Source organism: Solanum verrucosum, unplaced genomic scaffold (assembly GCF_900185275.1).
Source record: "Solanum verrucosum unplaced genomic scaffold, falcon-dt-bn FXZP01000033.1, whole genome shotgun sequence".
NCBI lineage: Eukaryota > Viridiplantae > Streptophyta > Magnoliopsida > Solanales > Solanaceae > Solanum > Solanum verrucosum.
The window spans coordinates 818,812-834,554 of record NW_026020752.1 but is presented as its reverse complement, the minus strand read 5'-3'; the positions used below and the strand labels follow the sequence as shown (position 1 = coordinate 834,554).

Here is a 15,743-nt window from a genome sequence, read left to right as displayed (position 1 = left end):
TAGATAATTTTTTTTTGGAATTTGTATATTACTAATACCAACATCTATGACAATCCATAATGTTTTTTGGTACAATTTTTGGTTTGATTGAATTATTTTTTTTGGCATTATATTGTAATGAATTTTGGGAATAATAATCTAATGAATTTGGTATACTGTTTATTTAAGAAATGACAATTAATATTTATAAGTTGGAATTATTTTGGCATTCTAGTGGCATAATCCTGATATGAATAATTGATAACTTTTGGCATGAAATGTGTGAATAAGAATTGTATGAAATTTGCATACTAATATAACATGTGTTTTTACTTTTGTATCCTATAATAACATATGAAATTGTTTTAAAATAGCATATGTATTTCTACTTTTGTATGAATTTTGTACGCATAAAAATGGTATGAAATTTGTATACTGATATAACATGTGAATAAAAGTTATTTGTACTTTTGTATGATGTAATACTGACACAATAATTTATGATGGAATAGGAAAATATGCAATTCAAAAAGTGTCGGAGCATAAATTATTGTCGCCTAGTTCAAAAAGAACTGTATGGAGACCACAACTTGAACGTTGTAAATGGTTTGCTAATGTGAAATTCAATAGGTTTAAGATTACGTGCAGTACATGTCATTGGAAGGGACACAACAGGAAGACATGTTCAAATTACCCTTCTGAAAAAAGACATAATTTATTTTTATTTTGATTTTGATTTGATTGTTTATTGTGACAAACTCATGTTTTGATTTATTTTGTCTTTTATGTTAATGAACTATAATTTAAGAATATTTATTATGTGTGCTAGTTAATCATTTGTGTATTCAGTGTTTTTCAAATGACTCAAAAACTAGGTAATGCTGGTATGTGATTGATATCGAATGAAAAAATTAAGTCAAATCTTAGTATGAAATTGGTATACAATTGGTATCCATCTGATATCCCAATGGTAAAATTGAAAAAAATAACATGTAATTGAGTTTTCAACTGAAATAGCCAACCTAAAACTAGTTAATATTGGATCCAATTTGTACAAATTTGGTATTGAATTGATATCCCATTGGAAAATTGAAAAACCAACATGTAGTTGAGATTTCAACCAAATTAGACAACCTAAACAAGTTAATGTTGTATTCAATTGGTATCCAACAGATATCCTACTTGAAAATGAAAAAATAAAATAAAATGTAACTGATATTTCAACCAAATTAGACAATCTAAAACAAGTTAATGTTGTATCCAATTTATAAACACTTGGTATCCAACTTGAAATTTTAGAACAAAGACAAAAAATAAAAATGTATGAAATTGATATCCAACTGATATAAATCTGGGAAGATTAATTCTGACAATGTAAAACAATGCATATTATATATTGTTGTCAAAAATTGTAGCAAAAGAAATATACACCACCCAAAAATCAAAACATGTAATTAAAAGTCTAAACTGCAATAATTAATACAAGTTCTATATTTTTCTCTCTCTTCAATTTATATTTGGATTAATTACTTGGGTGGATTCCTTTTAAAAGATAATTACTTAATTTAAATATACTCTCTAATTATTACCATTTATAGTAATATATAACAAAACTATGTATTTTATTAAATTTCTGTTTTCTCTCTCGCCTCTTTACATTGAATCAGATTGCGATGCAATTCGCATAATTTCTCTGCTCTCACTTTTCTGTAAACTCAATAGTGTCTTTCCTGTTACTGAATCTATATCCGAAATGAACCTATTTATTAGTGATAAAGCTTGTACTTGTAAGATTCATCATTGACATAAAGTTCAATTTTGCTGATATAAAAACAAGCATTCTACTTAAACCAATTGCAATGTTCTGGACATTAAATGTATGTATTAAAAATATATTATGCATATATTATATTGTATTATAAGTATATTATAAATTACTTGAGTTGTGATCACTAAAAAGAGAGTGAAGTTTGCAAGCCATATTATAAATATATTGTTAATGAATAAAACATGTATTATACATGTCTTATAAAGTGAAGTAAAGCAACACGGTCATATTAGTCATGTTTTTTTCTATGCATCACCAATAAACTATAAAATGAATTAAACTTGAATTAAAAATGTATTACACACATATTAAAATTGAATTAGAAGAGAAATAAATATGAATGCAAAATGTAGCAAACGAAAGAGCAGTCAATGATTCGTAGACTGAATAAAATGTGTATCAATAATTAATTAGACAAGTAATCTAATCGTAACAAATGAAGAAACATAATTAACTGTCAAATGAATTAAACTTGAATTAAAAATATATTACACATATTAAAGTTGAATTAGAAGCGAATTAAACATGAATGCAAAATGTATCAAACGAAAGAGTATTCTCTGATCTGTAAAGTGAATAAAACTTGTATCAATAATGAATTAAACAAGTAATTCAATTGTAACAAATCAATCAATAAACTGCCAAATGTATTAACTTGTATTAAAAGTGTATTACACAAATATTAAAGTTGAATTAGAAAAGAGAATTAAGCATGAACAAAAATTGTAACCAATGAAAAATTAAACAATGATCTATAGAGTGAATTAAATTTATATCAATAATGAATTAAACAAGTAATCTGATAGTAACAAATAATAAACTACAAAATGAATTAAATTTGCATTAAAAGTGTATTACACAATAAAAAAGTTGAATTAGAAGAGAAAATTATGAATAAATGAAAAATGTAATTAACGAAAGACAAGACAATAATTTATAAACTGAATTAAACTTGTATTATTCATGAATAAAACATGTATTATATGTGTCTCATAAATTATTTTGGTTTGTATCATTAGGAACATGAGTGATGTTTGCAATATGTATTAAAATGTAGTGTGCATGTATTATAAGTGTGTTACCTAAATCATTTGGTTGGTATCACTAAGAAGAGAGTAAAGTTTGCAATATGTATTATAAATGTATTGTTCATGATTTTAATACAATTTTAATAAATTATAAAACACGTTTAATACAACTTTAATACAATTGTGATACATTTCCATAAACTTCACCTATTTCGAGTTTCAATCTTATATTTCTCCTAAAATCAATTATAAACTTAACCAAACCCTCTTAAAATAGAGATATACAACATTTTCAATTATTTGTAAGATCAACACATCCAAACTAATCACGAATTCGTAAAATTCATATAATGAATTCAAAATTTGAAGCTTTATAATGATCATCAATGATAAATTCTTGATGCTATAATTTTAGAGATTTGAAATTTCTGTTTGAGAACATGATATTGTATAAATTTTTATTTTTCTATTCCTCTTCGTTGTGTTTTTGGGTAATAATAGTGAAATATGGGCAAAAACTGAGTTGAGAATAATTATTTAAATGAAAATTTTAAAAGAAGTTGAAGAAGAGGAATAAAAAAAGAAGAGGAGGAAGAGAAAGAATAACGCTGAAAGAAACAAAGAAGAAGAAAAATTAAAAGAAGAAGAGGAGGAAGAGAAAAAAAGGGTAGGCGAAGCGAACTAGACTGTACAATTTTTTAATCCAAAAAATTGTTATATTTAGTTACAAAAATTATATTGTCATAGATGGTAAATATTTTTTTAATATAGCATATTTATGTGATTTACCCTTTATATTTCGTATTTAAGTGTGAATATTTTTTTACCATATCTAGGCTAAAATTTAAGAACTCCTTATTAAAGATTTTATGATCTCATATTAATTAATTAATTAATTAATTAATTAATTTTATATATATATATATATATATATATATATATAACAACAAATTTCAAAATTAAATATACTTGTTTCACCCACAAAAAAAGTATTTTAGATATAGAAAAACACACCAAAAACGAGTTCAAAATTTCAGTAAAATGATTTTTTTTCTCAAAACATCAAGTTTCAGATTAAATAAAATAAAAAACGAAATCAAATTTCAAAATTTAGAATTCTTATTTTTTTTTAAAAATCAGATTAAAAAAATAAAAAACAATATCAAAATTAAAAAAAAACCATCAAGAAAAGAAAAAAAATAGATTAAAGAGAGAAAATTACATGTTAAAACATACGGTGATAAATTTATTTATTTTTAAAATTAAAGCCCCCAATAGGCATTAATAAATAAAAAGTATTTGAATAGTAATCAATATATATCTTGGGAATAATAAAATAATCAATATAATAATCAACTAATTAGGAGAAAATCAAGGGGGAGATTTATCTTGTCAATTATAAATTACTGCATTTATGGAAAAGATATTTTGAGAGTAACGTGAGGGTGGGGTGTGGGTTGACATGTGATAAGTTAAAAAATCCCTTAAAGGTGTAATTGATAATTACAAATTGATTCTCTCTCATTAATTATTATTTCTCTCACCTATTAATCATATAACATTATATAATATATATTAGTTAATAATATATAATTAATTAATATATAAACTAAAACTAATCTCTTAACACTTGTAATTAAAATGTTATAGGTAGTAATTAAAAAAGAAGATCTAAAAGTTGTAATATTAACCCTTAAATAAATAGATGTGTGGTGTGATTTTTCCAAACAAACATGCTTCTCTATCATGACAAGAGCTTGGGTTTTCTTTCAATTTCAGCTCTAGTAGATTGAACCAGAATGACATGCTATCGAGACATTTACATGGATCAACAGTATCGGCTCTTTGTCGTAAAAGTCCCTGCAACCCTTTGGACATGTTGTACATCACTCAAACCCCTTGACTAAGTTATACATTAAGCATCATCAAAACTCAAATTGCTTATAGCTTTGGCCAGTGATGCAGCAAAATCTTTGAAGCTAACCTGCTCCCTTGAGAAAATTTGAGATGGTCCAACTGCAAGATCTGCAACTAATCCCATATTGTCTGTCCTCTTCATTCAGAAGGTTCTATCTAATCTAGTGCATATGCATTGCTAAATTTGCTGTGTGAAATAAAAGATACCAAGCCATCTCTAGTGTCCAATCAGGAACTTAGTAGGCCAAAGAATCGACCCAAACCTTTATGTCGGTCAACTGCAAGAATTCATGCCACAGCATCAGCCTGTCTTCTGGTTAATCGAGCATACAAGCCGTCATTGAGGAGAAGCTCTTTGTGGCTACCCATCTGAATGTAGCAAAAGTAAGATCATCCAAGTCAGAGATTACTAGATTGATTAAATCCAGAAGACATACTACATGACCGAAACTTAATTAAGCATTAGGCAGCTCTATTTTTTAGTATAAGATTAAGGTAGATATGAATAAGAATGTGAACCTCCAGGTTGCAAGGTTTCACACTTCAGTTTCAACTTGTTAGATACTAAATGGACAACTATAGACTAATAGCCCTTTTGTTTACAAGTACACAAACTTTGGCGTCATAAAAAAATCCAGAGTAGACCACTCCGATGATGGTAAATGCACTGGTCTTATTGGTTGCTTAATGTGATGCTGCTATGTTAGAACTGCACAGGTTGAATCAGAGAGCATAGAACGGTCGAAACAAGAAAGGAGACTGAATGACTTTGTGATTATTAGCTGCTCTCCCTATGATATGTTTAAAAGCCATAATATCTACCTCAACAACTTTTCCGCTTTCCATCACAACTATTTTGTCAGCAGCTTGTATTGTCGAAAGCCTGTAGATAGCAGTTTACCAGTGTTGTAAAGCTAGTATTCGGTTCTGCTGAAAAGAACAAAGACAACTCACCGGTGTGCAATCACAATGACAGTTCTCTTTGAGTTCAGCTCTCTTCTGACAGCATGAAGCACACCCTATGGGAATTGAAAATGCATATTTAGTACGCAATTCAACAATCTCTATCAGTTAAACGACTTTTAGAAGATCTACCTTAATGTTGTGTTCACTCTCTGCATCTAGAGCACTAGTGGCTTCATCAAGTACTAAAATATCTGGATCCCTAAGAATGGCTCTAGCAATTGCGATACGCTGCTTCTGGCCTCCACTGAGCAAATCATTATCAACAATTGTGTGGTAGCCATTGGGTAGAGATGAAATGAAATCATGGGCAGCGGCCTCCTTGGCAGCCCATTCCACATCTTGTTGATTGACATCTCTACTACAGCCATATCTTATGTTTGAGCTGATATCCATGCGGAAAAGTCTAGGTTCCTGTTCAAAATATCTTAGTAACATGATATTATAAAGCCATACAAAACTCAAATTAGGATAATAGTATATGAGTCTAACCTGCCCCACATATCCAATTCTTTCCCTTAACCACTTGATGTTCAAATCTCTAATCGGGTAGCCATCAATACATATCTTCAAATCCAAAACAAGTAGTTAGGAAAAGAAGTTCTTTTTATTTGAGAAAGCAAGGTGGAACAAAAGGTCACTGCTTTTCTCAAGGCTTCTTAATAGTATGATCTAAGCATCTGCAAATTCCCCAAGAAGGGTCAATTTTGTATATTCATAAGAAGGGAATCTCAATGCACGAAGCATCACGAGTTCACACAGGGTACTGGGAAGAGTGTGTAAGGCAGCCTACCCTGACACAAGCATCAATGGCATTCCACTACTCAAACGGTCAAACCCATGACCTAAGTCAACTTTACCATTGAGCTCCCTTTTGTTTTATATTTTCATAATTCAACAATATACTATTATATCAAACATGACAAGAATTACCTGCCCACTTATTGGCTCATACAGCCGGAGGAGAAGGTTCACCAGAGTGCTTTTTCCACTACCACTTAGGCCAACCTAAACAACAGATGACATTCACTTCTCAGTCATGTTTCAAATTAATGAATAGAGAAATAAAAATATACACAATTCTATACCCATAAAAAATAGTAGGGAGAATATACACAAATCTATTTAATCTGACGGCACACATATATTCGTTCTATTCTAATCCTATCCTTTTCTTGTTTTTATTTGGTTCTGTGTATTCGATTGTGATCATATGGAGGAGCACTTTAGAGAGTAAGGAGTTTTAGGATAAGTAAAGTAGTACAAGTACATGCAGTACAAGTTTAGACATCATGGGAAGAGTGAAATTGAGGCAAGACAAGACAAGATTGCAGTGCCAAAAATGAAAATGAATTTAGATATCTAGACTCGTTTCAGAAGAATGGAATGATAGATGAAGATGTTAATGTAGAATTAAAACAAGATGTTTTAAACGGAGAAATGCTCTTGTAGTGTCATGTATTAGAATGGTGCCTACCAAAGTGAAAGGTATGTTCTACGGAAAAATTATTAGACCAACAATGTTATATGGTAGTTAATGTTGGACCATTAAAAAAAATTCAGTTTCAAAAACTGTTGGGCTGTTACAGTCAAATATATCTTAAAGTTACCTGTTTTTAAAAAAGTCCAATATATCCATGAGATGAGTGTTGACTAAGATCGATGTGTAGAGTCATATAGGATTAGATAAAATTAAAAATGATCACCTTCACCGGAGTGTTCAAGTAGTACAGATTGACGATAAAATGAGAGAAGGTTGTTTAAGATTGTATGGTCATATCTTGTGTTGGCCTATAGCTGCACTAGTCTATATGTATGGTAAGTTAAGGTGTTAAGAAGAGATGAAGTAGAGTCTTCAAAGACCTACAATTTCTTGGAATCAATAAAGACTTAGCTAAAGATAAGGCACAATGGAAGAAAAAAATTGTAGGAGTGATATCTACTAGTTGGAAAATAGGTTTTAAGGCATTTTGACCAAGCTTCCGAAATTTGTTTATTTTGAAATGTGTATTTTGTTCAAAGTGCTTTAAAAAAAAGTACTTTGGAAGAGTAGCAGTTTATGTTTGGCTACTCAATTGGGAAAGTACTTTTGGCAATATTAGAGCAGCAATTTGTGCTTAGCCCATGTTCCAAAAGTGCTTATGGGGAAACTACTTTTTATAGCTTCTGCTACTATTCAAAATCACTTATTTTTTTCCTAAAAGCTTAGTCAAACACCTCAACCTTTTAAAATAAGATGTTTTTGGGAAAAAAAACACTTTTGACTTTCCAGAAGCTTGTTTGGTCAAACAGGCTATTAATTTGGTTAGTACGTTGATTTTGAACCTATTTCTTTTCTATTGAGTATTTTGAACTTATCATAGATTTAAATGTCAGTAAAAATATGGAGATTTTTTAATATATTATTATTATTATTATCATTTATATATATTTAATTTACTTTTACTTTTTATTATATTTGGTATGATGATGATATGAGTTGAATTTAAATGGAAAAAAACATGATCAATGAGGATTCATAGAGGCGACCTCAACTTGTTTGAGATTAAGGACACAATTGTTGATGTTATTGTTGCTGAGGAAAGAAAATAAGGAATTTTTAGGGAGAAGAATTTGGCCCTGACTGATAAACTAACAAAAGGAAAATGAAATGCAACTCATCCGAATAAGACAAATTGGCATAGGCCATAGGTGGAGTTTACTAGCACATAGGTAGTCTAAGTTCCTAAAAAAGGGAGTCTCTGACTTCCACTTAGCTATTCTCTGAGCTTGCTTTCCAGTCTATCTTCAAAAGTAGAGAAGGTTTTGTTGATGTAGGATAAACAAATTCATATGATGCATGCTTGAACTCGTTCCCAGACACGTAATTTGGACTAAGTAACCTGGAAGTTACTCTACAAACCGCAACCATTTTGTGCCACACCCTTGTGGCCATAATAGACAAATTACCTGCTTCTCGAGAAATTATAAAGGAACAAATTTAATCATGAGGATCATAGAGGGAAGCAATTCCACAATTCCAAAGGAAAGGGTAAAATGATAATACCTCTGTCTCTTTTTATGTGAAGGTGTTAGAGGAGACACAAAGTTTAAGAAACAAAAGTTTTGAAACTTGTAGCCTTAAGCATGTCATAGTTTTTTGTGGCAATTCTCGTTAAAGGTAAATTATTTTTAAATATAGAGTTGTCTTTTTTTGGAGCAGATTAGAACAGAAAGTGTCACATAAGATGGGACAACGAGATTATGTCATTTGATCTTAGAAGTTGCATGCATAAATATGGAATCTAGCAGCTAGAATAAAATTCGGATATTCAGATTGGCAGCCCGAAATTAAAGAACTCACAAGTGCTACTACTTCACCGGGATGCACCACGAAGTTAATATGTTGAAGTACCGGCACCTGTTCCGTAGGAAAAGTGTAAGCTTTTCTAATTGTAGCCTTGAAATTCTGTATTCTACAATAACTAAAAAGAATATACATGAAATCAACGATAAAATGAAACTATAAAGATGTTGTTCACAATCAAAATATCAACAGCTTCATACTCAAAATTTTCAAGTGACCAAAGTATAGTCTGAGACAAGGAAATTGTGCATACAATTCTTAGACAAGGTAGGCAGTGGGCAACATAACTACCATATCTATGCACTGTAATTATTTAAGTTCATGTATGCATTCATGATGACAACCTATATAAGAACTGCTGGATGAAAAATCAATTTCAACAGGCTACAAAAGATGCTTTACAAGAAAGAAATGAATAAAGGAACGGGAACTCTAATTTTAACCAAAAACATGCAATTTATGGGTAGTCAAACATTTCCAATTCCAGTAAGCATGAAGTGACCAGCAGTGTAAGCCTTACATAGCATCACTAATCTCTGAGAAAAAATGATGATGCCACTTCCTTTCGGGTAAATTGGTTTTTTGAGGTCCTTAACAAATTTGTTTTTAGTTTTACGTCCTATTTACCAGAGATCTTGCCTTTTACACATAAGAGATTTGAAAAAGGTCATTTTCTCCCATTCAATTTTGTAAATGGCCATAGGAGGCAAGTTGGTTTTTAAACAAAGGAATTAGGGAAATAATGAAGGAAAATACTGCAATGTTGTCAAAGGAAATTATTGCATTAATAATTCAGACACACATTTATAGCTTTAATTTCTAACTAAAACATAGAAAAATATGCTACTAACTTATCTACAAATATCAAATAACAAATAAAGAGGAAACTAACTCCTAAATTCAAGCCACATAGGACACTAATAAAAGCAACTTAAAATCCTAGAAGCTGGTTGCGCGATAAACTGAATTTCTGCAAAAAGTAATCTTTTAGAGATAATGCAGCTAGTTGTTTTATTTCTGCACTCTCTTGAGACATATTTTCAACACTCCTCCTTGGATCCTGAATTATAGATTGGAGTCTTGGCTGGAACTGACCTTGTGAATAAATTTGTCAGTTTATCTTTGGTCTAGTAGCTAGCTTTGATTCATGTATCCAAGTTGCAGCACTTGAATATCAACAAATTCTGGCTTCGGTTCATCTTCTTTAGGATAAAATGAAAAGTTTCTACCTCTCCTTTCAACTCATAAAATCTCCAGCTTAGTGGAATTAAAGATTCAACAATACTTGTCTCAGATAAAAATTTAAATCCTTTTTCCATCCACTAGCCAACACTCAAAAGATTTTTATCAATAGCAGGCACGTAAAAGACATCTGAAATTATTTTTGTACATGAACTTGGACTTTCTTATTTCCATAGACATGAACTCTTTAAAAAGATTTGTGACATATATCATGTGGTTTGTAAAACCACTTTCAATCAATCAAAAATTAGACTTCTTGGTTGAAAAACATGTTGCCACAAATAAGTGGTCATCTTTTTCTTCCTCATTGGTGACTTGGACATCTGCTTCATACTTTTGAGATTTATTTTTTTTGCAAATCACAGCTTTATGACCAAGTGGGTTGCAGCTTTGTCATTATGCATCTGGCCTCTTCAAACAATTAAATGGAGGATTACCTTTTTGCCATAGTGCTGACAAGGTGGGTAAATTTTTCCTTGCATTATTACCTTTGCTTTGAGTCTTGTGGTTGGCCTCCAAGGCTCCTTCAATAATACCACCTTGCCTAATTGCTCTTGTGCCTACAACGTATTTAGCAATTCTTAAGGTAATCCTGTACAGATCTTTTGTGATTTTCAAGGTAGTTATGGATACTTTGAATCTTTCAAGCACTGTAACAAGAATTTTTTCAACAATTCTTGAATCTTTAAATTTTGTGTCAAGCAATGTTACCTTGTTAACAATGCCGAGAAGTCGGTTTGAGTACTCTTTAACAGTCTCAGATTACTTCATCTTTTGCAACTCAAATTCCCTTATTAAATTCAACACCTTCATGCCTATTATTCTTTCATCTCCTGTGTATTCTTTCTTCAAATAATCCCAAAAAATATATGTTAATTTGAGAGTCATAACTCTTCTAAGAACTGTTGCAGACACCCCAGCAAACAGAGTTGCTTTCTCCTTTGATTTACTAATTTTCTTTTCCTTTTGGCTTTTGATCCGGGCCACCGTGAGATTATTGGGCAATGGAAGAACATCATAATCCTCTTTCACGGCCTCCCACAGAGCTAAGACCTCAAGATAAGTCTTCATTCTTACTGCCCAGAGTTGGTAATTCTCCCCCATCAAAAACAGGAGGAGCTATTTGGGAAAAACTATTTTTTGAATCCATCTCACTCACAGGTCCCTCAAGAAAATGGCTTATAAAGTAGTGCAATGTTGTCAAAGGGAATTATTTTATTAACAACTCAGAGACATACATTTGTAGCTTTAATTTCTAACTACAACATAAAAAACTATGCTACTAACTTATTGGCAAGTTTCAAATAACAAAGAAAGAGGAAACTAACTCCTAAATTCAAGCCACATAGGACTCTAATAAAAATAATTTAAAATCCTAAAAATTTAGTTACTGATAAATTGAATTTCGGCAAAAGAAATCTTTTAGAGATAATGCAGCTTAGCTATTTTATTTCTGCAATATCATGGGACACATTTTCAACAAGACCATTTCCCTCTTACTAGAGGCAAAGACAGAGAACATGAATATTTTCATCTTTTATCAGATAAAAAAGTTCTACTAATACACAGATGAAAATAAGAAAAGGTTTTAAGTGTTAGAGTGTATTTGAGTTTCGTCAAGAGGAATAGTTGTTCTCGGATAATGAGCGACAAGCTGAGAGATCAAAAAGATTAGTATACCTTAACTCTTGAAGGATAGTAGAAACTAATATTCACAAATTCAATGCGTCCTGCTAATCCTTCCAACTTGGCTCCTACAACAATCCACAAAGCAGGATGAAAATATGCAGCATTTGGGAAACATTCTTTTCAGAGTATGTGTTGCACAAATGGAGCTATTTCAGTTTATATAAGTTAACTTCATGCTGCACTTGAAGGGCAATTTACACTTCCGATCAAAAGTTTTTATTTAGGTATGTTAAACTGTCGGTAATAAGGTTTGGATGAAACTTTGCATCAAAGAGCAATTAACGTCCTTTATGAGCAGAAGTAAAGTGATTGTACACTCTATCCATCTATAGTTGAGAGCACTCGTTTTTATGAACCCCTAAACAATCTGTACCTCAATACCAAACCACTGCTTCCCCCTTCACCCCCATGATATACACATCGTCACCTTTGAGAAACATCTTCCATAAAAGTCATGTCTTAGAAAAGATGGACAAATTTCATAAAGCTTCTCTAAGAAACATAAGCCTACAGAGGGAATTTATGGTATTTGTTAGGAGTTAGGACTTATCCCTCAAATGTATTCTATTTGCAGCATTGGAAAACAATTTCCTATAACTGAAATACTGAAGCATAAAATCATTCTTTCAACATGATTGGACCCTCTGGAGAAAGCCAAAGGATGAATGCACTCCTACATTGGTGAGTCTATTTTGTGCCTAGTTTCAGTTTACATATACTTTGGGCATTAGAAGATTCAGATTGCCTGAGGGATATGCAGTGTACTAAGGGGTCGTTTGGTAGAAAAATAAGTAATGCAGGGATTAGTAACGCAGGGATTAGTAACGCAGGGATTAGTAATGCAGGGATTAGTAGTACATGATGTATTTTTTATCAAGTGTTTGGTTCATTGCTTCTGACCTCATTTTGTGTTTGGATTAAAACTCTACAAAAAGCTCTTTCCAATTATACCCTTGCATTATTATGAGATTTTCTATTTTATGTAATCGGTCAAGGTAGATAATTGTCGGACAATATTATATTTTTATGGCCTTCTAAGTAGCTAGGAGAAGAACAATTTTGTCATGTTTGCTATTTACTCACTAGAATTATTTGAGGGCAAACAATTGTTATCTTAATAAATTAATCACTTAAAAACGTCAACTTTCAATTTAGAATAGATAGACCATCTACTTTAAAATTGAAAAGGCGGTAAACAATAGTAAAATCAAATGACATCTACATTCACATATAAAAATTGCAAGTTGTAGTTTTAATATGTATGCAATTTATAAATTGTTCAAAATACAAACAGTTAGAAACCACATATAAACCAACAAATAATATATTCAATTAAGATCACAAACGTCATGTGGTGATATATTTGCCTTTCAATTAGTAAATGTTAAACGACTCACATTTTAAATATTGTATTGATATGTATTGCAATTATTTATTAACAAGCAACTCTCTCTAAATAATAAAATTTGTAGGCTAATTTATTTAAATAAATTTACTAGTACAAATATAAAACATAAAATCAAGAAAATAAATAAAATAATTTTTTATTTTGAGAAGGTAACAACTTGTATTCTATTCCAAAACAAAAACCAGAACCTGCCACAACAAATTACAGGTTCCTAATTACAATTGTGGAGAATACCACGAAGATCTTTAATCCTATAGCAAAATTTACAAGGAACCTAAAACATCTTTAACTGATTCTAGATCTACCATGTACTCCTATTTACACCAAAAAAGAAACAAAACTAAGCAGTTCATCTTAATCTTCTCGATGGAATTGCTCTTGTTTTGGAAGCATCTGAGATTTCTTTCTTTCCACACTGACCACCAGATACAAGCTGGAATGATTTTCCATCTTTCTTTATGCCCGGTAATGCTTGCATAACTGCTCCATAACTTGAGTCTACGTAACTTTCCTAGGCATAACCCATTTCATGCCCTTCTGATTGATAAAGACATTCCACAAAATGTTGATTATTCTACAGTGAAGGAAGAGATGGTTGACAGTCTCTACTTCTTCTTCACCACATAGATGGCACCTAGGACTCAGTTGAATATTTCTTTTCATAGATTTTCCTGGGTCAAAACTGCCTGCTTAGCAAGGAGCCAAGTAAAACAAGACACTTTGTAGGGGATTTTAGTTTTCCATATCAACTTCCATGGCCACTCATTCCTCTGACTGTTACAAGGATTAAGTTTTTTGTACGCTCTTCTAACACTGAAATTGTCCCGATTGTGATCCTGCCATCCCAAACTATCTTGTGCATCAATAGTTCCTTTAAACTGCCCCAAGACCTTGTAAAACTCCACCAACCTTTGGATCTCCCAGTCATTTAGAGGTCTTCTAAAGCTCATATTCCACCCTCGATTTGACCATTTCTCTGCTACAGTGGCCCTTTGCTGCTGGTTTAGGGTGAAAATATCCGGGAACAAGGTTTTTAAAGGTCCTTGTTCTAGCCATCTATCTTCCCAAAAAGAGGTTTTTGTACCATTCCCCAATTTAATACTGCAGTTTTATTTGAGCTTTGGCCAATGGTTTCTGATGGCTCTCCGATGGCTTGATCCGTAAGTGCTAGTGACCGTTTTAGTTATCCAGGGATCCTCCATTTCATATTTGGCCTGTATTACATCTTTCCACAGAGCTTGCTCACTGGAAGCAAATCTCCACAGCCACTTCATCATAGGGCACTGGTTTTGAATTTTTAAATTATGTATCCCCATCCCCCCTGCCCAGTGTTTTGGACGGCGAGAGGCAACAAAAGGCGACAAGGGCCTGCCTCGCCACGCGGCAAGGCGAGCGGCGAGGCGCTCGCCTTTTTGAATTGAGGCGCCAATTAATACAAAAAATGTAAAATATTTAATTGCATATATAAATATCCAAAATCTCAATAACAATAACATTCATTAGCAATGTCCCTCTTTTTGTTAGCATCTCACGTCTAGTGTTATGAAAGGCGATCGCCTTTCGCCTTTGGCGACAAGGCAAGGCGAGGGGTCATCGTCTTTTTCTGGCGAGGCGAGGCGACTTCAAAAAGGCGTTCCATGGCGACGAAAAGGCGTAAGATGACGTGGTGTGGCGATGCAATAGGCGTCGCCTTTTTATTATTTTTTTTTTTTTAAGGTCTGACTTAATAAAAGCCAAAATTAGGGTTTTTTTGCAAACTTGACCTTCGCAAGACGCTCCTCCTCTTCTCCTCCTATTTCGCGATTGCTGCTCCTTCGTGGAGACTTCTTCTTCGCGAATCGCAATCGCGACTGCTGCTCCTTCTCAAGTACAAAATCTTATCTCTAGTTCTTCTCTTCTAGTTCTTATCTTCTAGTTCTTCTCTTCTTTTCTTCTTCTTCTCTACTCTCTACTCTATTTTTTTTTTGGTGGAACTACTCTATTTTATTTTTTTTGGGTGGAACTACTCTGTTTTTCAGTATTTAGAGTTTGAGACTATGCTTGGTTCTGTACTTCTGTGGTAGACTGTAGTGCTCTGCTCACTGGGCTGGAATCTGCCTATATTTTTTTAAAAAAAATTGATCCTTCTTTAATTATTTTATACTAATTAATATAGTATTTATTTGTCCATAAATAGTGAATTCAATGACGTGAGATGCTAACAAAACAAGGGACATTGCTAATGAATGTTATTGTTATTGAGATTTTGGATATTTATATATGCAATTAAATATTTTACATTTTTTGTATTAATTGGCGCCTCAATTCAAAAAGGCGAGCGCCTCGCCGCGTGGTGAGGCAGGC

The 15,743-nt window shown here is 32.1% G+C and overlaps 1 protein-coding gene across 1 annotated transcript in view; it reads right to left on the bottom strand.

Moving 5' to 3' along the window:
* Nucleotides 1-4,502: 4,502 nt before the first annotated feature.
* The window catches only part of LOC125812727 (ABC transporter B family member 26, chloroplastic), a 29,269-nt gene continuing 18,028 nt past the window's right edge, over nt 4,503-15,743 (bottom strand). Inside the window, exons 11-19 of the mRNA XM_049492206.1 lie at nt 11,984-12,057; nt 9,059-9,115; nt 6,649-6,723; nt 6,208-6,282; nt 5,848-6,129; nt 5,707-5,771; nt 5,575-5,635; nt 5,016-5,121; nt 4,503-4,913 (exon numbers count right to left, since the gene is read on the bottom strand). Coding sequence (XP_049348163.1) covers nt 5,041-5,121; nt 5,575-5,635; nt 5,707-5,771; nt 5,848-6,129; nt 6,208-6,282; nt 6,649-6,723; nt 9,059-9,115; nt 11,984-12,057 — 770 coding nt within the window. The 3' untranslated portion in view covers nt 4,503-4,913; nt 5,016-5,040. The remainder of the gene's footprint in view (nt 4,914-5,015; nt 5,122-5,574; nt 5,636-5,706; nt 5,772-5,847; nt 6,130-6,207; nt 6,283-6,648; nt 6,724-9,058; nt 9,116-11,983; nt 12,058-15,743) is intronic.